The 25,998-nt window shown below is 32.4% G+C and overlaps 1 protein-coding gene across 1 annotated transcript in view; it reads right to left on the bottom strand.

Annotated features, from left to right (window-relative positions):
* Positions 1 to 4,637: 4,637 nt before the first annotated feature.
* The window catches only part of LOC143066264 (uncharacterized), a 54,317-nt gene continuing 32,956 nt past the window's right edge, over positions 4,638 to 25,998 (bottom strand). Inside the window, exons 13-19 of the mRNA XM_076239258.1 lie at positions 16,126 to 16,311; positions 14,980 to 15,977; positions 14,236 to 14,410; positions 12,962 to 13,066; positions 12,308 to 12,372; positions 7,765 to 7,923; positions 4,638 to 7,238 (exon numbers count right to left, since the gene is read on the bottom strand). Of these exons, the coding sequence (XP_076095373.1) occupies positions 4,638 to 7,238; positions 7,765 to 7,923; positions 12,308 to 12,372; positions 12,962 to 13,066; positions 14,236 to 14,410; positions 14,980 to 15,977; positions 16,126 to 16,311 (4,289 nt within the window). The remainder of the gene's footprint in view (positions 7,239 to 7,764; positions 7,924 to 12,307; positions 12,373 to 12,961; positions 13,067 to 14,235; positions 14,411 to 14,979; positions 15,978 to 16,125; positions 16,312 to 25,998) is intronic.

Raw genomic sequence — 25,998 nt, 5'->3', positions numbered from 1 at the left:
CTGTTTGTCCCATAACCCACACAATATATCCGAACCTTCTACTTATGGTATTAAACATTGTGGTACAATTTCAGAACAATTGAAATACTTATACACAACTTTTTAAACCGACACTAGATTAAAGCTTGTTTTGGGCACCTTTGTACCCCTTATTCCTAAACCTTAGGGACCATAACCCCCAAAATCAATCCCAAGCTTCCTTTTGTGGTTATAAACGTTGTGTTATAATTTTGTTGATTTCTGTTGACTTATAATAAAGTTATTATCCAGAAACCATCTTTCGGACAGGATACCAATTTACGACCCCAAATTTTTTGTGGTTGTATAAAAATGTTGAACATGTGCAATGAAGTATAGTTTTAGAAATCGATTAGGGAGCTACCATTTGATTTTTATGGGGGGGGGGGGGGGGGGGGGGGGCTAGGATGAAAAATTTTGTCCTGCCTTTTTTTTTAGTTGTAATCTCTGTCCTGCCTTTTTATTTTTCAGTCTATTCGGTCCTGCCTCTTTTTTTCTTAGCTTATCCTGACTTTTTTACAACAATTGTCATCCTGCCTTTTTTTTTTTGCCAAGTTACTCATCCTGCCTTTTTTTTTTACTCAAAATCCTGTCCTGCCTTTTTTTTTCAAATTTCATCCTAGCTCCCCCCATAAAAATCAAATGGTAGCTCCCTTAGACTGGATAGGCCTTATAATTTTTTCCCCTCCTAATTGAAGGACCGTTTACACTCAGGGCCGAGTCATCAGCAGGCAATACAGATGTATTAAAACAACCTAGCATCATATTGCTAGTAGTGGGAGTAGCATTGTCCGGTAAATTTGTTCCCACTTTTTTTTATAAAATGTATGGTTCAAATCAAAATAGAATGCTTTTATCTCCTGAATACTTACATTGTACATAGAGATGATACTACTTTGACAAATCCTTGTCCATTAGAGTTGTCTGTCAAATCTTAATTTCACAAAGAATGAATTGCATAACAATGAACTGAGCTCAAAGCAAAGTACTTTAATAATACACTTAGACAAAGAGCTAAATCCAGTGATATACTTTGTACTACAGGTCCTTCATGACCATCCATCCACCCAAACCATATCTCAATAACATTCCATACTACATGATTGGATTCAGAAGTCCTGAAAAAGACATGACTTTTTTTATCTTGTTTTAAGTATATATGCACAGGTTAAACCTTTATTGTGGATATAATCATTCAGTATCTAGCAACTATCAATTTGCTTCATGCACATATTGATATAGGTTGATTGCTCCTCTGTTGGAAATTAGAACACACCTCCATCTAATTTTAGTCAACTGCCGAAGAAAAATTCAAAACTATATAAAATGTTATCTAAGACTTGTCAGTGTCTATTTCCTTTGCCACTGAATAAGATTCCATATTTACAACCAATGAAAATCAAATATCCCTCTAATAGACTTAGCATTGAAATCGTTTTCTAAAATGGTAGTTATGTGGAACCTAGAACTAAAAAAATTGAAACAATATATCTTAAATATTTCAAATGCATGTACATTTAATAATTCTCCAAAATTCCCTTTATTTTTCCTTTTTTGGTTTTCTGTTGGAGACTGTATATTGACCTCTATGTAGCCTTTTCAACTTATAAAAGGGGGGATACATTTCCATAGAATTAAACTTTTCTGAAAGAATTGATTCCATTTATTTTCAATAAACAATAAATATTGAAGTCTATAACAGGCATCTAGGAACAGGCTCAACATTATTTCTAAACATGTATTAATATATACCAAAATGTGGACAAACCTACATTAAATATTCTACTTCAACGACTTTAATTAGTGGAGTAGATCAAATTAAAAAGTCACAATGGTTAAAAACTCCAATGGCAGTCTTTCCTGCTAAAATCTTGATGTGTAGAATGTGATATACCATTTTTGGGTCTATATACTGTCCTTTAAATTTAGGTCATTTTGACACGGCAAAATATGAAAAAAAATGTAAACTATGGTCTGGAAAGCACACAGTTTGTGATATTTTAAGGTATCTTTACTAAGAAAACCTGCAAATCTCAGTGGCAGATCCAGAACTTTTCAAAAAGGTGTGGGGGCTCTGATGGACCAGAGGGTTGCCCACTCCCATCAAGCTTCAATGATTTCTTACATATATGTCATAAGCTAAATTTCCCCCACCCCCTTGGTCTGTCTATGCATCTGTTTATCGTTCTGCGAAATAGTACTAATACTAATTTTTCCCCTCCCTTACCTGGCCCTAGACAGTTGCTTACCTTTGTAAACATTTTATAATTATAGTCAGGTATATATTGATTGAGAGTAACTTACATAGTAGTTAATGGGACTCTTTTTCACACGGTTCTGTGAAATATAATACGGCAAATATATACCCGTACATACTATCCGCATAACACAGAAATCTGATAGATTTTCACTCCTCTGGGAAAAATCAACCTGTGAAATGAAATACCATGCCTGGAAAAAAATTACCGGGACAAATTATCCTCAGGATAAAATATCACAGAGGATGAAATAAACCGTTACATTACATGAGAAACCGGTTTGGTTACAAATAATTATGTCACGTGAAGGCGCACTGACGTCACAATTTGCATTAATTTTGCAATACACTACAGTTCACTCATACAGAACCCATTATCATGCAAACATGCAACGTGAATGTGATTGGTTATCAAATAATACAGGATTTATGCACGTACAGTTAATATAGAAGAAATTAGTTCATCAAATGTGAGTTCGTGATCTTGTGGTTAAGACCGATGGCTACAGTGCTGAAAGTCCTGAGTTAGATTCTCACTTGGGGTGCTAAAAATATCAGTACATCAGAAGGGTAATTTTCACCCTCTAACACACATCTTTGTTAATGTTCCGGGATTGTTGAAAACTTGCATATTCATCAATATTTGATTTTGTGGTTTTAACAATCCAGACAGACAAATAGCAATAAGGTGTTTAGGAAAACATGACCTAAAACCTCCTTCATATATGACAAAAATACATGGGAACTCATATTGAATGGTCAAATGTGTTCAATATGAAAATTGAAATTAAGATGGTAAAATCAAATATTAGCCGTTACTGTAAATGGACTTAAAGTATGACTTTTCAGCAAATTTAAAGGGAAATGACACGGAAGGGGCCAAATAGTGTTCAAGGGGAGCAAATGCTATTTAAATTAGTATGCAGGTTTTAAATATAGAGGGAAGTTGAGTCATCTTTTTGGGTGAAGTTAAATACTGACTAGTGTGTGGTTCTCATTGGGTCTAAGCGTGACCAATATTGACAATTTTTCGCAAGCGTGAAACGTGAAAGTCAAATTATTGTGTCATGAAAACGGGAAATGAGGTCTGTCGTGAAAACGGGAAATGGGGTTCTGCAGGACCCCGGAAATGACAAAAAAATGAAAATTGCTCATGTACATAGTGTAAGCGGGATATGGGAATCTGACAAAACAGTAAGTGGGATCTGGGATCAGAACACCCCCCCCCCCCCCCAATGAGACCCCCTTATGTAGATTTACCTTCTAATTCTATATAAAAAAAACACAACTAAGAACTACGTTTAATTCACTTTGACTACTGATATGCAAACCTAGAAATATTTCATAAAATAGTGATTGAAAGATTCATAACACTTTGAAAGGATAATTCAGACACGTGTTACGCGGGGAGCATGTTTTAAATTTGTTTACAAATAATAATGTCACGTGATCGCGCACTGACCTGAAGTTGCATCGCCCTTACAATTCACTAATACATGACCATTTTCATGCAAACATGCAACGTGAATGTGATTGGTTATCATATAATACAGAAATAATGCATGCATAGTTTAAGAAGAAATTAGTTCAATAAATCGATGCGATTTTCACTTTTGACACGAATAGGTCGTGTTGACATTACTGTCATCGGAGATAATATTGAGATAAATGGGATAAAACGGACCGTCAAAAAGGTCTAGAGGAGCACATCAGTAGAACCTTAACATTAATAAGTAATACTTACCAAAATTTCTCTAATTAAAGAACTATATAACTGAAATTTCACAAAGATAACGGTAAACATTTTGTTGATGGTGATGATGCTATTATCGATCCGTTGAATTCAGGGTCAACGGAATTTTTTGCGTTGCGTTTAAATCATTGAGGCCATCTATTTTTATTGCGGGTTCCACATATATAAATCGGAATTAAAGAAAAAATGGAATGTTGTTAGCAGAATCAAAACAGAAATGATGAACATTGCAACATTTTCAGCAAAATATAAATAGGATGGAGGATCTGTGTATTCACATTATTTGTAAAACTCTCCTTATTCATGTGAAGCGTGTGCTTTACATCGAGGCTTGCTATGCTTATCATTGACGCCACAGTACTTCAACCAATCAGACAATGTTTATTTTGGGCATTTGACTTTTTTTAACTCAGATTTTGGAATATTTTAATCGAAATTATAGAAAAATGGAATGTTGTTAGTACATATAAAATAGAAAATGATGAATACTTTTAGCTAAAGATAATTTGGATGGGGGTTCTGTGTATTCACATTATTTGCACAACTCTCCTTACTGATGCCATATTTTGGAATTTCCGTGACCTAAATGGTTCGCGAAAATTAATATTTTTATATATAGTATAGTAATAACTGAGCATTGTCTGTACCAATGCTTATCTTAACTGTTGTGTTAAGTGGCAAATGCTTTACTTTAATATATGTTCCGTTATCGCTAAATCCTACATTGTTTTCCAAATTTTTGTCCAATATATTTGACCTTGATTTTACCACTGCCACATATGAGGCTTCAGACAATTCCGGTATTTTTCCTGTTAACGAAAAATCCTTGTCCGTGTCTGTTACTAGCTGGTGATAAGGCTGTAAAGTAATAAATCTACAAGAAGTTTGTCCTATTTGCATGTCATCTATATCCCATTTTCTGTCGGATGAGAGAAAAACAGAATCACATGCATATCCATCTGCATGTTTCGTTCCATTATTACGAAGTTTCCAGCGAATTTGTAAGTTGTCGCCATAAGAAACACTTTTTGTTGATTCAACGTCGACTACAGCAACGTCAGTGCTAAGTGTTTGTTCTATTGACATTGAAATAACAAACTCATTATCAACTTCATCCATCTCGTAAACAGAATTTCCACTGTCTACTTCAATTATTATGAAATAATTTCTGCTTTTTAAATCATATGGTAGTATTACTGAAATTGTATCATTAACTGTTTCATTAAGTGCGATTGGTTCTGAGTAATACTTAGTCTTCAGTTTTAAATCAAACGCATCTAGGAGATAATCTTCACTCAGATAAAAACTGTTGTAGAATACTCTTGATGTAGCAGCAGCTCCATTGTTTGTAGTGAAGTAAGTAATTAAAAGTGGTTGACCACCTTTTTGGACTCCCATACTTTCGTTTGCAGAAACAACTAAATTAGGAAGATTTTCGTTGTCAATAGATATTGCTTTATTGTAGAAGTAATACAGCGATACTTGAGAATTCAAATCTACAACCGAACCAGTCTCAGCATTATCAACAGACAAGATGTAAAGGAATATTTTGTTGTTTACACCTTTAGGAATAATGATTGAGACATTTGTTAAATATATCTCTCCAGGGTATAAAGCTCCGACATGAACTGTTGTCGATAGAAGATAGCCTGAATTAAGTATATCTTGTTTCGATGCATGCTGTTCTGATAGCATGTAAACTAAATCTTCCCATGATGTCAGACGGGTACGGACTGATCCAATATTTTCAATACGAAAAGATGCATCTATGCTACTACCAGGTGTTACTGTGTGTTCGCTAATCAAAAAGGACATAACTTTCAATTTGGGCATTGGAATCGGTGGTATAACGATTGGGCTACTAAATGCTATATTGTTCTCCTCACCATTAAATTCAAAGATGTTATTTTCATAATCAGCGACAATATACATGTAATATACTCCCATATAGTGCTTTGGAATAACAACTGTTTTCGAAATAGAGTAAGAACCTGATGGTTCAAGTCCGTACATTATTTCAAAAGTACCAAGTATTTCAAGATGTCTAACGACATCTGACATATGTAAATTGTTATGGTGAGATATTCCAACTGCATCTAACCAGCTGGACCGGAATGGCATAGTATTTCCTGTATTACGTACAGACCAGGTCAACGAAACTAATGTGTGACTTGATGAAGAGTTCACTAAAGAAACTTTCAGAAAGGAAATTAATAGATCAGGAGACGGTGGTCTGTAAACGAAAAGTGAAAATCTTTTGTGGTTGTTTTCTAATCTTATAGGCTCTCGACCTTCAAAAATGTCATCCATTGTGTCTACAATACAATGCAGGTATACTTTGCCATGAACTGATTTAGGAATTTGAAGTGAAATAGTAACGTGTGATATCTGTTCCGATGTCAATGGTCCATATTGTACTGATCTTTCTGAAACAATGTCCGTATATTGTGAATTAGTGGAGGATATAATAATGGTTTGGAACCACCTTTGGTTTGACTTTATTGAAACACCTCGGTTACCAATTGAACACTCTATTTCAAGTGGGCTACCACTGTATACTTCATCAGATATTACATTAAGTTTGTATATGTACAAATCAGGTGATTTGAGAGGTACATTGACAATTGGTGTAATTTTGATATTATTATTGCTGTTATCATCTGCAGTTTGACTAAAGTAATCAATATTGATCAAGAAGTAAACCTTTCCATAGACATATGGTGGCAGCACCAATTCCTGGTTTATAACATAACTCTTATTATGACTTAATCTATGGTCTGAACCACCATAAAATTGTCCTAATGTGTATTTTGATCCATAATTGGAGACAATAACAGCACTGAGTGTATCCGTCCACCTTGATATAAGTGTTTTACCTTCGCCAATATTTTGAACTTTCCATGAAACCCTTATTTTGTTAAATGCCACATTTGATTTTAATTCAACTGTCATGTTTTTTACGAATAAATCTGGTAACGATTTTTGTATTGTAATCTCCTTATTTAGAATATTATTGCCTTCATTTTGAAATTCATAAACTTGATTATAGTAATCTGTCGTGACACTGACGTTGTAAGTACCAGAAAGGATATTGGCGGGAATAGTATAAGGTATTGAACGTGTATATGACATATTTGGTTCCAGTTTTGCATTATATGTTTGTTGACCGAGGTAATAGTACATCTCGGGGTGTGCCAAGGAATTCAATTTCTGTAAGTATGAAATAATTATTCTATCAGTTTCCTGCGAGGTAATAGTCAGTTGATCGAACGAATAGGCAATTAAGACAATTACAGTTCTTGAGATTGAAAATACTTTTTTTTAGAGAAATGTTGGTTAAACTGTGCCATTTACAAGTACCTTGTCCTAGGAAGGGATAAATGAACTTTATAAAGAATCATTCTAAATCAATGAAAACATTCTCTGAAACTGACATTATCAATAAAGGCAATTGAAGTATTTTTTCAATAGGCATAAATCGATTTTCAACTCCATATGTATACAACATGTAGTAAGGGCTTGATTATTATGGCATAAAAATTACAATTTGTAACCATCACCTACAGGATTAAAGATAACTTCGCAAAGCGCCTCCTTCTTAAAATGTCTCAAAGCAGACACCAAACATTTGTGTGCCATCTACGAATAAGAATGAAAGAAATATGACAAGTTGCTTTTATGATACTCAAGCTAGTTTTTGTGGACGTAGAAATAATCATAATGTAAAAACTCTTACTACTACATCCCTCCAATAAAAGGCATATGGTGATCTGTATCCATTGTTGTTAACTATCCACTTTATTACCATGATATCACCGGTTGAATAGTGAGTCTTTTCTGTTAATATTTCCATTATTGTAAGATCTGGCGGAGGGGTCAATGTAACCGGAATGGTCTGTAAATAAAGTATGATAATGTCTATGGATTGGCTTAAAAAAGGGACAAAAACTAAATAAAAAATAGCACTTTAACATATGTATTTCCTCATTCCTGAACCCTGACAACTCCTATGATATATGAGATTATGTATCCATGAACAAGACGCAGAGTTTAAATTTGCAGATGTCTTTGGTATATTCAGCCTTTCTTGATAAAGGTATAACAAATATGTTCATATTTTTCATCTATTTATTGTTTTGGACATAAATCAGTCCATTGTTCGTTTAACAATTTGCCATGTCGGGGGCAATTCCGATAGCTTACTTTACTACAAGGATTTTGTTCATTGTTGAACAACAAGAGGAAGTTTTTAACGACCTTGACTGACAGTTATCATTGTTGAAGGCCGTATGGTAACATATATATACCTGCATCAAAATTGCTTGGTCTCAAGTTATACAGCATCTTGATAAATATATAAATAAACCATTTACACCTCTATTGCGCTGTGCTTTTCCCAGTTATTGTGGCAAGTTGGCATATCCTTTTGTTATATGTAACATAACCACTGTGTCTAAACCACACCGGCAAAATTTGCTCGGACTCGATGGTATCTAACATCCGGCACAATGACGGAGCACCAATAGACAAAAGAAAGGTAGGGTTCTCCTTATCTTTTTATTTTTTTTATGATATCGAAGAATATATATACATATACAACTATTTTCTATTGTGAGATGCAATATTTTCTACAACGGTTCTATATTAACGGAGAAATAAGTCAAAATGCATGTCAAAATGACGAATTGAGTGAACCTTGCCTCGAAATTGTTTAATTTCTCGTTAAATTGATCACATTGTACGGAAAGAAAGGTACGGAAAGATAGATATTGACACGGAGATTGCAAATTTAGTTATTATGAGCATCTCCATAATTGTACCTCTGTGTATGGAACGAAAGAAATAGGTCATGTCAAAATGGAACTGGCCGGTTTCGTCAATGTATACAACCCGGTTTCGTCATAGATTTCAAAATGCATAACCCGGTTTGGTCAAATAAAAAAAATCATAATTGCATTACATTATAATTGATTATTTAACTTCAGCGTTCAAAAGGAGTTTTGTGGGTCGTTGGAAAACAAGTTCGTTCACCGGACAACGGCTTATTATTTATACGAGTCTCAGATTCAAATAAATAATAAGCAAAAACTTGAATTCCTACTCTTATAGAACACAAATATTTTAATTTACTTTGCATTCCGAAATTTTTTAACAGCATATTGAGATTAAGGCTCTCTAAATATGCGTTTTCTATATGAGTTATGGGAAAATATGTTGAACATGTTTATACTTGAAATTAAAGTTAACGGTCTTAAAAATCGAAACACACAATTGATATGTGATTTTCTCGGACAAAAGGATGAACATGCACCTTTATAAGTAATCTAATCATTCTATGTATGTAATTTTTTCCACAATCGTTAAAATAAATCTTCTTAAGGATAAAGGTTGATAATAAGACAACTGTATATGCATGCATAATCGACATAGAAAATGAATGTAGGATTACAACTACCATGCATTAAAATATTTTTTTTTATCCCTTATTGTAACTATACTGCTACATGTATGTACAAATTAGTATAATAGTCTCAGTTCATCGACAAAATTCAATAATAATTATTTTGTTAACATTACTAAAAAAAACGAGTCTGTACTGTCGCCGTTGTGTTATGATGATCGTACACTGACGTTGGTCAATATATTTTGACAATATATACGGACAGGCGGATTCAGTTTATTTCAAAGTGGACGTAATTCGAACAACTTTTACATACCGCCGAGCGTATGTCTATCAACATGAAAAGCTCATACAAATTCCAAGCGACAACAACCCGACCATAGAGCAGAAAACAGCCGATGGCCACAATGGGTCTTCAATGAAGCGAGAAACTTCCGCATCCGGTGGCGTCCTTTACCTGACCCCTTAATAAATATTTATACAAGTTCAGTGATAGTGGACTTCATAGTAAACTGCGAATACATGTATATTTATTATATTTAAGGGATAATTTTAACTATGATACAAGTTTTGGCACACATCGCGCTCATTTACTATACAGGCTCTGTCATCGGACGAGTTAAGTTTTTTTCATCATTTTTTATTATTTGTACTTTTGTTGTACTGTTTGTGTCAGCGACAACACTTTGACTCAGTCCATTCCCGAATCACACGCTTGTAATTCCATGGTTGTCTTTGGTTGCTTTATACCATATGCGTTTTGAACATAAAATAGGCAGGTAGTTTTCTTGTTTGAATTGTTTTACATTTATAATTAAGGGCCCTGTTATAGCTTGCTTTCATGCAGTTTGTGTGTTTTTCTTATTGTTTAAGGCATACGCTGACCTAAACTTAATTAATTCTACATAATTTTTGTGTCTAAAAGAAAGTTGTCTCATTGTCAATGTTTATGGGATAAGTGGTTACCGTCACTTCTTCTTAATAAGACCTAGATATAAATGACGGTCATGTTTTGCAAACCAACTTTTATTCACATTGAAAATACAAAACTGTCAGATATTGTTTTCGAAAGTTATCTTGAAGTTTCAATTGAATTTGAACTGTACAAAAAATGAATTTGAACTGTAAAAATAATGTGAAAAACATGCCTATGAAAATAAATGTGCCTACCAGAAACGGGGAGAAAGTTACAAATCTCACTGCTATGTTATGGATGCTTAAGTGTGAAAACTCGCTTTAGTGCGCAAGTAACATAGTATATATAGTACCAGAAAATCTGGCAGGACTGCATGCATGATTAATTTGTGCAGAACAGTATAGACTATAGTCGGTTTGGGACTGTTCGTCAATGATTGAATGCATAAATGTATTAACAATTGATAGTAAATATTGTAAAGTAAGTATATAATATAGTATAGTAAATTAAAATTATGGCACAATCAAAACACATCTTTTTATTTTTCATCTTTACATACTACTATTATAAACAAAGAAAATATAATAATGTTACAAAATAATTAGATACCAGTGTTTGCTATTCAGTATTTATATTCCATTTAAATTTAGTTTGAAGTTAAGTGAAATAAGGGATACGCCTTTCATTAGGAAAATGTGTATTATCATAATTAACTATGTCCAAAAGTGCCCGTTTAAAATAGATTTTAACACGCCAAGTTTACTTTACAATAAATATATATTTAAATTCTCGAAAGACAATGTTCAGATCCGTGCCAAAGTTTCTTTTCATAAATTGCTTGTTAAAAAAAAAAACCAAAAAAAAACCGGTGATATATATAGACGAAACCGGGTGATTGTGTAGTAACAACATTGACGAAACCGGTTTATTTTAATTTGACATGACCCTTTTCTTTCGTTCCATATACAGAAATACAATTATTGAGAGGCTCATAATAACTAAATTTGCAATCTCCGTGTCAATATCTATCTTCCCGTACCTTTCTTTCCGTACAATGTGAACAATTTAACGAGAAATTACACAATTTCGAGGCAAGAGTGAACCTTCGTCATTTTGACATGCATTTTGACTTATTTCTCCGTTAATATAGAACGGTTGTAGAAAATATTGCATCTCACAATAGAAAATAGTTGTATATGTATATATATTCTTCGATATCATAAAAAAATAAAAATAAGGAGAAACCTACCTTTCTTTTGTCTATTGGTGTTCCGTCATTGTGCCGGATGTTAGATACCATCGAGTCCGAGCAAATTTTGCCGGTGTGGTTTAGACACAGTGATAACTTTACTTATACCTATAAGTAAGTGTATTAAATGACGGAAGTCATCTGATAAAATTATATATCAAAATAAAAGGACTAACTCTTTCATAATTTATCACAAAATGCATTATCGCATGTGTACACCGATTATTTTGTTACAGTATTCCATTTTCGTGTTTTGCGACATCATCACTTTGAGTTTTGTAACTTTAAGTCATTAAAATATGAAGACTCGGGTTGGCTTAAATTGGCTTTTCTGAAAGCAAATATTTGTTATTGTATTGCCAATAGTAAATTTATGTACAAACCATCAACCAATAGATGAATTTTCGATCCTCATTGACTATATGACTGCAAAGAAAATATGTTAAACATGCATTTGACCTTCCCCCTCTTGAATATACAGGTTATATGTTCATAGTAGTTATAAGAATGGTTAGCATCATCGACTACTTTTTATGACAAATATTTCCACACCGATTGGTGTAGCTCATATTTGTATATAAGGGTTAGCGGGAGACAAGTGCAAAGAATCTTTTTGTCGAATCTAGTAGCTAGGCAAATTTTTCATTAAAGATTATGAAAATGCTCAAGAACAAAGTAAATGTGTTTTGATATTAAATGTCAAAATTTCTTGCCTTAAAAACCTTGTTGTTTTCATCCATTCCATGTTCGTAAACAGTATTGGAACTATCGCAGTGAACTATAATAGTATAATTGCCATAAATATTTCTAGGTACAAAGACTGATAACTGAACCGTATATTTTTCATCCGGAGACAACTTGCCGTTTCTGTAGTGTCTTTTCAGGCGAATATCTCGCCAATCTGAAATCAAGTGACGTGTTATTTTATCATTTGATCCTGATGAAATATTTGTTCCACAACTACATCTAACTCTTCTGAACTTTTGTTAATAAACTTTTTTTTAATTAATTTAAGGCAACGTATTTAATCACTTTCAATCGAAATTTTATTACTTGTTACTATGAGATATATGTATTTGTTTATTCATTCAATCATTCATTCATTCATTCATTCGTTCGTTTGTTAAGAGCCCAGCTGAAGCCAGATTCGGGTACGGGATGTTCACGCTGTGTAGGAGACCCATTGGTGGTCTTTTTAGCTATTTTCTGCTGTTCAGTCTTTTGGTTATACACTATAAAACGTTTTATGATGCCAATTTAATGTTAAAATCAATTTTTGTGTAGATTCTTATGCCTTTTACTCTATTCTTTTTAATTATCTATTTAGGAATAAATAAAAGTTTAACACTGCAAGTGTTACAAATTACCTAAGATTTCATCATCAGACCAGTATATATCATCGATCCAGGAGTCAACAATGGTAGCGCCATCTCCATGGTTACGAACAGTAAAAATAACATCTAGAGAAGTTCCTATCAATGCAATAATAATAAATAAATAAATATAAAATAATTATACAGTACATGATACGGAAACACATTTGTATTTCAAAGTTTCATTTAACATTGGATTAATTCTCCCTCGCCAGCTTGTCCGAATCTAAAGTAATTCTTCACTAAATTCCTTCGTATAAATAGAATGAAATTCAAAACAGTGTAGCTGTGGCCATTGATTGACACATTAAAATCATCCATTGACTGGGACAATTTATGTGAACGTTTGTCTGTAACGACCACTGTTCACGACGTACCTACGATAGACATTTCAACTGTGGGGTCACCAAAGGTTTCTTAACGCCTTTAATTATAAAATAATTCGAAAAATTAATCAGGAATAACCTTTGTGTTTTGATTTATATAATTGATATAAATCAAAATATCGTGTTATTTCTGATTAATTTTTCGAATAACTTTATTTAGGTGTTGAGAACCTTTGGTGACCCCATAGTTTAAGTGTCTTTAAAAAGTACATAGTGAGCATTGGTCGTTACATACAAACGTTCACCTAAATTGTCCCAGTCAATGGATGATTTTAATGTGTCAATCAATGGCCACAGCTACACTGTTTTGAATTTCATTCTAAGACAAAACTCTAATACGGATTTGATAGCTCACAGTAACGTGTTCTCATTTCTTGCAAACAACGTTCGATAACATAATGATATGCTATAATTTGATAACAATATTGAAATTTGAAATTTGCATACAACAAAAATTTCCGACACATCATTATATTAAAATTCACTTTAGACTCTTTATTATTCATGTGCATAAATAGGACAATTAACAGTAAACACGGTGTGCTGTAGTTATTGTGAACACCATTGATGAATTAATAGCTCAACAATGTCTTTATCTAATATTACGGAACCCCACCCTTAAAACCGGCAAATGATATTACGTGCATATATTACCAAATTAGATATATCTAAATTCAAGATAACAAGAACCTGTTTTATAACTACTTTTATCAGTTTTGAATATATTTTCCACGGGAAATATCTCAATTCAAACGAATGAAGAACGATAGCCGTAAACAAATATATAACTCACACATGAAGAGTACAATACTTGACCGACAATTTTCAAAAATCTTTCATTATTTATAAACTATTACATATATATATATATAGAGTACATACCTGAGTAAGTAGTATCTGGAATTATTATTGAATCGACCTGTAAATCCGGGGGCGGAGTTAGTTTAACATCTACACGATGATCGCTGGCACGGTCATTGTTTGTTCGGTTGTAGTCATAATATCCAGTTACCACAAATACCCGCAACAAGCCTATGTCGCTTTTCTGTAAAGTCACCTAAATGGAAGATAATTTGATTTTCCATAGTCGTAAACAGATGAATGTTTTAATATAGTGTATAAGAGCATGTAATTCAGGGGTTGTCGTTTGTTGTTGTATAATATATTTGTTTTTCGTTTTTCGTAATTTTTTTCTATTTCCGGGCAGTTTATGATATTTTGTTATAAATTATGTCAGTACCGAAGAACTGACTACTCAGTGAACTGATGAAACCCTCGGTACTGACATAATTTATAACAAAATATCATAAACTGCCCGGAAATAGATTTTGAAATTATACAGAAACTTAGGTTTCAACTCCCTGAGGCAAAGTTGGCCTTAGATGGATTTGGTTATAATTTTTAGTGCCATTTGTTTGGTTTAATGCTCTTCAATGTCCTTGGTTCCTGATGAAGGTAGTATTCCTGCAAATTTAGAAAAGCGTGACGAAAACTACATAATTTAATAGAATAAGCTTATGAACTTAAAAGCATTTAAGGCATTTAAAATGTTTAAAATGTGTGTGCTTTCATATTCATAAACCCTAAACGTAAAGTAAATATACATGCATATATATAGTTAAATACCTTTGTTTGTGACGTGTATCCATCGTTTGAAAATAGGATGTTCCTCTGTCTTACATATGTTGAATGTCCGAGTCTTTTTGCGTCTGCTAAACTGTCAGTAAATGAATAATAAACATAGTCATACCAACTGGGAGTGTCTGTAATACCACTGCCAATGTTACGAACTGTCCATTGTACAACAAAAGATTGTCCAGAGAATGCAACCCTTTGAACTACTACACTTTCTACTGTCAAATCTGGAACTTTTCTGGTTTTAAATGACCATTTGGGACTAGGAATAGTGTCATTTTGTCCAATATCAATTTCAACCTGCCATGAATATTTTGTATTAGGTATTAAGTTTGGTGTTGTCCAATATGTATACCATTGTATAGTAAATGGCTGTTTAGGTTTTTCCTGACCATAAAGCCACAAATATATTTCATATTTGTTTGCTTTTGGATAGGATGGCCATCGTAATGTTGACTGTAATTCTACATTCAATTGACCATTTTTAGGTGTCACTGGTACCTCCATCTGCAAAATTTTAATTTGCTGTGTGCCATTTGTAATACTTCCACAACTATCTTCAAGGTGCCACATTCGGTTAATTGTTATACCACAGTTGTTAAGAATGTTTAAATCTGTATAATAAATTCTTTTAAATGGTATTCCGCATGGATGCTTTACATGTTTTGAAATGAATTGTTTCATGCCCTTTGTAAACTCATCAATATCTCCACAAGCAACCACTGCCTCTTTTGCAAATAATAACCTTATTGGTGTCGGAGATTCAAATAAGATTGTTTGTATTTGACTTGCTTCATTCCCTGCAGCATCAGTTACCGTCCAAGTTCGTTTGATTCCACAGTTATTTGCTACACTGTCTGTGTAAACAATGTTCGTTCCATTAGGACTATTGTCGGTAACATTTGGGATGCCTGTTATGTTTGGGTTAAAATCTGCACCACATTTGAGTGTTTGATCTTTGAGCTGAGTCATCAAAGGTGGAGTGAAATCTGTAATTATATGATCAAAAAATGTTGTTACTTATAGGTAACGAAATATTGGTCACAGAAAAAAATAGAATTTTGCCTACATAATTTGTTATTTGTTCCTGGTTGATGATTGCTTCTTTTTATTTGAAAAATTTGATGTTAGGCCAACTCATAATAATCTTTGTCCAAGTTCGTTTGATTCCACAGTTATTTGCTACACTGTCTGTGTAAACAATGTTCGTTCCATTAGGACTATTGTCGGTAACATTTGGGATGCCTGTTATGTTTGGGTTAAAATCTGCACCACATTTGAGTGTTTGATCTTTGAGCTGAGTCATCAAAGGTGGAGTGAAATCTGTAATTATATGATCAAAAAATGTTGTTACTTATAGGTAACGAAATATTGGTCACAGAAAAAAATAGAATTTTGCCTACATAATTTGTTATTTGTTCCTGGTTGATGATTGCTTCTTTTTATTTGAAAAATTTGATGTTAGGCCAACTCATAATAATCTTTGTCGATTTGTTCTGTTATTTGCTTTTTTACGGAAAGTTTTTCTTGCAAATGTATTGTTAAATCTAATATTACAAAAGCATTGTTTAAAGATTGAAGAAAATCTCATTATAATGCTTGCAATGTATTAACGCCGTTTTTGTCTCATATAAATTTTTCCAGAACATTTCACAGATCTTTTATTTTATGTATTTTACCTTGAAATATTAAAATACCGTAATAATCAAGATAATTTCATTGATGCAAAAAAATTTAAATAATTAGTAGGTGACCTTGAAAAGGTATTTTCGATGTTTATACAAAAGGATGTTGCATGATTACACAACATTTTTTTACGAAACACTGAATATACATGAGCACAGACCACAATTAGTTTCTTATGTGTTCTTTATAACGTTTTGTCACATTCAGTATCAAACTGTTTTATTTTCTTAAAATCTTTTTGTGTGTACCGTGCAGTACATGTCCAAAAATTATATCCAATATTCAGAAAAATTGCACTTTGCAGCTCATAAATTAGGCCGATATACATTCATATACCTATGGATAAGTCAAGAGATATTCCAAATACCGTACATATTAACTTTTTGAACATCTAGCCTATTCACTATTTCCATATAAAAATTAGTAAAAATAATCATTTGTCTGGCGATACATAGTCCGCTTCCGATTATAAATGCATTGTGCTGAAACAAAATGCTAACTTGATCTTTAACTTCTCATGATAACAAATATCAAATCAATATCTTCAGTCATGACGAAAAAAATATGGAAAATTGATTATATCCAAAGACCATAACACTGCACAAAATCAGCAGACCGAAACAAAAATCGAACTTGATCTTTAACGTGTCATGATAATAAAATTGAGAATGGAAATGGGAAATGTGTCAAAGAGACAACAACCCGATCAAATAAAAAACAACAGCAGAGGGTCACCAACAGGTCTTCAATGTAGCGAGAAATTCCCGCACCCGGAGGCGTCCTTCAGCTGGCCCCTAAACAAATATATACTAGTCCAGTGATAATGAACGCCATATTAATTTCCAAATTGTACACAAGAAACTAAAATTAAAATAATACAAGACTAGCAAAGGCCAGAGGCTCCTGACTTGGGACAGGCGCAAAAATGCGGCGGGGTTAAACATGTTTGTGAGATCTCAACCCTCCCCCTATACCTCTAACCAATGTAGAAAAGTAAACGCATAACAATACGCACATTAAAATTCAGTTCAAGAGAAGTCCGAGTCTGATGTCAGAAGATGTAACCAAAGAAAATAAACAAAATGACAATAATACATAAATAAAACTAGAAATCAATCATCAAATCAATATCTTCAAGCATGACAAAAACAAAGTTCGGAAAATTGATTATTTGAGTGAATTTGTAAAGCTCAAGTACCATTACTCATAAAGGTGCGGAAAACTTATTTGCTGACAGATGGACAGACAGGTAGATGGACGGAGCGCAAAGCTTAAGTTCCCTTCGACTTCGTTTGTAGGTGACTTATAAAAGATTCAAACGTTGATTTAAACTCTCTTTTTTCATTCAACCCCATAAAAACTTAGAAATGAACGAGAAAGGAAAAAAAATAAGAAAAAATACACTTGAGTTAAAGGGAGCTATATTTCTACACAGAGAAATCCCTGTACCAAGTCAGGAACATGACAGTTGTTATCCATTCGTTTGATGTGTTTGAGCTTTTGATTTTTCCATTTGATAAGAGACATTCCGTTTAGAATTTTCCTCGCAGCTCAGTATTTTTGTAATTTTATTTTTTTCGTAAATACATCTAAGGTAGGTAGGAAATTCTAAGCATTTCAAATACTCCTACGATATTTAATCAGATTATTTACAGAATAATAATATCAATGATATTAAAGGTAAACATAGGAGTGCTGACTACGTGGGTGTGTATATATTAAGCAGCAGTGCAAGTTAAAGAGCATTGAGGATCCAAAATTCCAAAAGAGTTTTCCAAAAACTGTCGCGTAGAAAACGATCGGTATTTCGAAAAATTCAAAGTGTCGTAAACTTATATAAAGGATAGATGAGTAAAATGTTGTAAACTTTTGCACGATGAAAGGTCTTTGAATTTAATCTTCTCAAATCTTTCCAATTCGTTTTCAATTCCGACACAACAGATGGCACCGTTTCATTGGATGACATTTTGTTGGAATGTTTATGGTTTGGAATTATAATTTCAAAGATAAATGATAATGAAAAACCATTTTATAAAATGAATGTAAAATAAAGGCAACAGAAGTATACCGCTGTTCGAAATTCATAAATCGATAGAGAAAAAACAAATCCGGGTTACAACCTAAAATGAGGGAAACGTATCAAATAATAGAGAACTACGACACAACAGAAACACAACATTAAAATGTAACTCACTCAGAAACAAACTATAATATAACAATGGCCATTTTCTTGGCTTGGTACAAGACATTTTAAGAAGAAAAACTGGTGGGTTGAACCTGGCGTTGGGGCATGCCAAACCTCCCGCTTTAATGGCAATGATAATTATAACATTAAAAAGGCAACTTTACATGACAGGACTACAAAACAATTAATTGGGAGCAAATATAGGACAGAGAACCAAACGAATAATAGCCAACAAAAGGTACCAAGTTCAAAATTTAAAACGCTTCACGCGCGCCACGTCCACACAAGACTAACCAGCAACGCTCAGATGAAAAAAGTTTAAAAGCCAAAACAAGTACAAAGTTGAAGATAACCGAGGACCAAATTAAAGTTCGTAAAAGTTGTGAACAATACGACCAGGGCAATCCGCCTGGGAAAAGAACATCCTTATTATTAAGAATAATTCATGCTTTTGCAAACAGTCAATTTTATAAAATGACTATATAATAGATATACATGATTAAAATGAAGTGGTGACTAGCTACAGAATGAAAACGGATACATTACAAAGATACACAGCCGTGTTATCCAAATCAAGTGCAACGCTCAAAGTACAAAGTGATGTCACATTTGAATTTCTAAAACCAGTTCCCAAAATTAAGAAAGAATTTGGATGAAATTCACGATTAGATTTGTATGACTTATCTAACATTTATTAATAACAGTGAAATTTGCAATACTAATTAATATCAAATTGTAGTAGTAGTCAGATAATTAATTGTATTATCTAGCTATGTCGGTGTTTCTTCTGAATCAAACTGTAAACCAAATATATCGTGTAAATTTCCTTGATCCAAACTAAAATCTAATAGATGAACTGGATGATTAATAACCTTACCATAACACACGAATACAACAGAAAAAAAAGATTTACAAACGTTAAGACATATGACAAAATCCGATGACAATTACAAATATAACATCAAAACTAAATAAATGAATTTAGGATGGAAAAGTACCGTGACACGTCTTCTAGCAATGCGAATTCACACTTAGCAAAACAGTCACAATCGGGAATAAATCACGTTTGGTAATAAAAAGATCAGACGACGTAATGAAAAAACCACAATCTAACACGTGGTAAAAATGTCTATAGTTAGTTTGGACAAAGATACATCGTATGGACCAACCAATTCGTGATGGTGTCCGTAAAATTTACGGAGTGTCATTTGTTGGAGCAGTTTCTACGTTAGAAGCATACTCCTGTATATGAAGTCCGTAAAGTGTGAACATGCAGGAGAATACCGTATCAATTGAGATATGTAAACACCATATACGAAGGAGCAGATGATATGTTACTGCTGAGAATGGGAAATTGATAATTGAGAATAGTAGTGTAAAGCATAGAAAAATTAAAAGTCTTTATCTTGCTGCAAAATTGCAAAGATTATGATCGAAGATTAAGCAGTAGATCTTTCGATTTTTTCAGAATCCACATCTGGTTAACACACCTGGTAGAATATATCTCATCACAATATTTGATTAGTCCAACGTTTTTTACTGTATCATACGGAAAACAATTAGAACTACCTATTGTTGACAATTTTTTACTTTTTTGGCTTTTATGTCAATGCGACTGCCATACAAGCGAGAGGTTTGCTAGCTATCAAACCAGGTTCAATCTACCATTTTCTACCTTAAAAAATGTATGTGCCAAGTCCGGAATATGACACTTGTTTTCCATTTGTTTGGAGTGTTTGAGCTTTTGATTCAACCATTTATTTAAGGACTTTACTTTGAATTTGAATTTTTTGTTATTTACTTTTTGTTTTGAAATAAATTCAAGATGGCATGGACATCGTATGATATTAAAAGCTTAAAATGCGAAGCAATAACCAACTGGTCGAGTAAGGTTATATCGACTAAAACTCCCTAAAAAGCAAAAACTGACCTTATATGTATTTGGCTTTTGTCTTATAAGTTCTTTAAGGTTATTGATCTTTTTAAATGTGTATGTCCTTATACATCCTCGGCTTTCAAGTATAAGACTTCGAGCGTTCATGATGAATAGGAATATAGAAAAGCGCATTGATTATTGAAATTTAAAAAGTGCAGTTTTTGTCAGCATTATTTTGTAATTTGTTTTTGAAGAAATTATCTTCATTTTAAAAAAAATATATAAATCTATTGATATAATTTTTCTCTCGACGTATTCTAAGCATATAATGATGGATTGTGTAACCTCCAAATTGCGTATAACCTATCAACAAACAAACTGCCTTTAGTTAACAACGGTGAAAAAAAGAATATATATATATATATATATATATATATATGTAGGACTCTAAAGTGCGATGGTACTCTAAAGTGCGATGGTCACGCTAAAGTGCGATGGTCTACGCTAAAGTACGATGGTGTATCATGCTAAAGTGCGATGGCTGTTTGTTCGCTAAAGTACGATGGTTTATCTCGCTAAAGTGCGCTGGACTAGAGTAATGTTAAAGAGCTTAAAGTATTAAAGATTTAAAAAATAAAAAACAAGGTTTTATTACATATTTGATAGGCTTTATAATTACCGGTAGGCTTAAGTGATCATTGTTTTAAGTTAAGAAGAACGACCACTTTATAATTGCTAAAATGGTAATTTAGGTGTGACAAAAATCTATATATCCTGTATGTTTTTTGCATGAACCCCTCAGGGGGTTCATGCTTATATATTGGCGAGTTTTGGATGTGTCTATGGGCCACTCGATATCTCTCGGCCGGAAGTCAGTATAAAATTCTCGGAACGTCTCGAAAGTTTTCGGTAATTTATACAGGTCTAAACAGTATGTTATCTACGGCTTTGATATGCTCCCTTAATGGCCCTTGACGACGCAATAATTGTTTTAAAACGACCACTGTACACTGTGTGTATCTGGGTCAATTATAACGTTGCCTCGATAACATGTAAACTAATTATGTTTGAAGATTTAACCCTGGGATACTGACTGTGTATTTCATTATAGACTTACATGGAAAACATTCTGGTTAAACTATTAATATTAGATCGGAAAACAGAAAGATAATATTCTTATTAAACGTATTTAATTCAATCGGAATGAAAGAAATATATACCAAATATATTCTGTATTTATGTTTCTGAAGAAACTAACAATGATTGAAATCAGAATATTTTCAGAGCTGCAATTAAAGGGAAAATTCACGATTTTTTACTTATGGTTTAAATATGTTCATTATGACATCATATATATATTCACAAAGTTTTATCGCTATATGTGCAGTAATAAAGGAGAAATTCAATAATTAATGAAAAAATATCAACTACTTCCTGTAGGTCGTGACGTTTTCTCCTGATTTTTGCATGCCGGGATTTAAAATACAATCATTAAAAGTCTTTGTTTTTAATCATATTTTAACGTAATCGTAAGCGCGCCGATGACTTATGCTTTATCTAATAACCATCCGATAATAAGAAGATAAAACGCACAGACGTTCAATTGTACTCATTCGTGAGATAAATTATCTATGTTAAACGTATATATTCGAATTATTTTTGTAGACAACACAAAAAGTTATAAATTTATTTTTAATAAATGCATTTTCGGACTGATAAGGTGAACAAATTAAAGTACAATAATCTGTCAAGACAATATGTTGGTGTACTATTATTGACCTTTTACTATCTCTGCTATGACTAGGTTTATACGATGTGTGTATTCACGGTTCTGTGGCAATACTCGTAGATGGCTTGTTGAAAGGTAAATTGTTATTTGCACTTCGGTATTTAACCACGCCTCTAGGGCACACCTTGCCAGGTGTGACTGTCTATTCGGATCAGTGGGAGCATTTAATACACACATTAAAAATACATATTCAAGTTGGTGACAAATAAAAATTGGTCGCCGTGGAATTATTTAATTATATTTGGTGCTATTATTTATTTGAATTCAAATAAGTTAATTTACTAAGAAATACACAATTTTCGGTTAAAGACGGGAAACTTAATTCATATGTCAGAATGAAATGATATACAAGTCTTGTCCTTGATTTATGTCTCATAAAAAAGGGGGACTTAGAAATTAGAAATAGCTTTACTAAATCATTTTTATTTGTCTTTATTAGGCGAAAAAATGTACGAGAACACTTACATTTAGACTTTTGAAAGCCATGTATTAATTAATATATGAAACTATCTGAAGATAACTCTACCGAAGCGGAATATAATATGTACGAATAAAGAAAAAATACTTTTGTATTGGAATGGAATCGAAAAATTACGAATAGATATTCTTTTCAAGTGTGAAAAACGTCGACCAAATTTATTCATAATCGGGAACGTCCTTATTAAAATCTGAGACTACTATAATAATCGTCGTCTCCCAACGTATATATATACTTAAATAACTATTTGACCAACGATGTTTAAAATTAAAGACAACGAATTTAATGTTATCTTTCCCTATTTTTGAATGTTATTATAAGTCTGTTCAACTTGCAAGAATACCCCTAAAGTGGACAAATATCCGACAAGCAGTTTATTCTTTAAATTGCTGTCATTGAATATCAAGAAAGAAAATAAATCCCGAAATTGATACTCAATAGTTTTCCTAGAAAATATTCACATCCCTTGGGGATTATTAGTGTACGTCCAGTTGCATATATTTTACATGAATGTTGGAACAATTGTGATGATGACGAATTTCGTCCTATCTAATTGATATATAAATCTGTGAGTTTACTATGTTCTTAACTTCGATGAACCAAAGCAAGTTATAAATTGACCTGTATTTAAATCAAATTGTTTCTTTTTTTCTTCTTCTTCTTTTGGTATACAATAGTCTATCGAATTCGTTGATTACATACTGTTGGCATACGTGGACTAGTCTATTTACAAAACTTTTACCACAATTTACACAAAATGTATGTTTCTTTCTTATGTTCAATGTATACATATTTTAAATTGCGCTACTGACTATAGTTCCGTAACTTTCTACCCAGGCGTATGTATACACGAATCGTCGACAAGTGCGCACATTTTTTTAAATCAATAATTCTGGTATGTTCCAATCTGTCCTAAACTATTGACAACGAGTATATATTACATTTTCCCAAATTAACCCTTGGAAAAATATGTAAATAGATTTGTATTTCTTCAATTTTTTTTTTTGTATTATTTTTTTTTTATAAATAATATTATTTACACCAGAAATGTTATTTATAAACAAGCGTATGAGTTCAGTAATGACTAGTATATTATATCACTTTCGGACACGCAAGACAAAAATGTATATTATACATGCACCTGATAGTTCAAAATGGAAAGTTATAAGTAACGGTCGTGTACACTGATCAATACCTACAGAAGTGAAACGATGCATGAACTTGCAAGCCCGCCGGACAGGAAATCGATTGAATACCTGGACGTGTCACCTTACACCCCTTCCAATACCTTTGGGAGTAATACCTTTAGCCATGCTGGTGATCCGATGAGGGAAGATCCGAATTTATTTAAATAAAGTGTATTACTTGAAAGAATTATGAACGAATTAGATTTTCGAAAACAATTTCCACGGAACACTTATTTATGATTTGAACTTTGACTTTTTAACTAATTACAATATTAACAGTTTAAAAATAACAGACTATATGGTTATTTAAAAATATAAGACCATTTTTCGTATCAAGTTAGTCAGTCAGATAAAACAACCGTACGATTGACAAGATATCGACACGCAATTACGACTACATCGTTTACTGTAGTTTTGTTCCTTTGTGGTTTATAGACATATCGGGATTTTTCATCGGAGAAGGTGACAAGATAGCGGAGGCCAGAGAACTGATACTCAAAATTTAAAATCGATGGTGATCTCTTATTTAGCGAAATAAAACTTTAATATCTATAAATTTGAGCATTTTTATACAGAATGGACATAATATCAATTTTTGATTTTTTTGCGAAGTTTCCCTTTAAGGAATAAGTATTTTATATATATGACAATTAGATACTCTGCTTTTGGTATTTTTAAATATTCATTTGTAAAGGAAACATAAAAATTAAATCTAAATAAATTCTTGCATCCTACAAAAAAAATGTTTACAAACAATAATTATTATATTTCTACGTTTTAGTATTTAGGTTTGATTAGTTATATATATATATATATAATTTTTATTTTTTTGTATTGTAATATATTCATAAAACGGAAAGTAAGATGAATTTATCAAATATATAGATTTTAAACTTGTGTGTTCTCAATCCATAAAGCATTATTTCAAATCCTTGCAGCTCACAACAACCGTAAAAATAATTTACAATATTCACAACAAAATTTAATTAAAACCATAATGTTGATTATTTTATACTGTTTTAGTATGGATTTAGTAGTTTTTACTTATATTTTGTATAGTAATATATTCACATAGTGGAATGTAATAATTTAGAAATAGATTCATTCGATAAATACAATGTCCATCCGTAAATACTTGACGTTCGTGTTTATTGATATTATATATATATTCAAAAGAATTTGAAAAAGAAATACTAACAGGAACATTAGTTTATTATAAAATTTTGATTCAATTTTTGTTTGTTTGTTTAAATAGTTTAACCTTATAGCATCTACATATTTTTTACTATGGTACGGTTTTGAAAATTGTGTATTCAATGTGTTGACGAACTATCCTACACGTCTTGTTTCATTCACATTATCATGAGATCACATTTCAAAAGCACACTATCGTTTTGCGTTCACAAAAATTCCGGATAAAATGTCAATTCGAATTTACTATTATATTAAGATATGTGATGACGCAAATGCGTATTCTTTTCCTGAGTATCAGCGAGATGCTTTCTATTTACTATTTTGTGCGCTAAAATACTACTTGCATGCAAAACTATTAAATTCACTGGTGAAAGCTCATTTTCGTTTTTGTTATCTAAATTCAGGACACGGCAGAAAGAGATTTACATGTGACTTTCAAGCATGGTCATCATTACTTACGGTATTCTGACCTCGAGTTGTTTCTCTTTTGTTTCCTTTTTGAGTCACTGTCCTATTATAAACTTTGACATTTTCGAAAAGCTATAAGGATTGTCTACCCAAGGAATTATAGATTCCGTAACTTTGTTATGTATTTAGCCTTTTAACTTTTTTCAT

Source organism: Mytilus galloprovincialis, chromosome 3, assembly GCF_965363235.1.
Source record: "Mytilus galloprovincialis chromosome 3, xbMytGall1.hap1.1, whole genome shotgun sequence".
Taxonomy (NCBI): domain Eukaryota; kingdom Metazoa; phylum Mollusca; class Bivalvia; order Mytilida; family Mytilidae; genus Mytilus; species Mytilus galloprovincialis.
The sequence above is the reverse complement of the archived record's forward strand: the minus strand, read 5'-3'. Positions and strand labels throughout refer to the sequence as shown.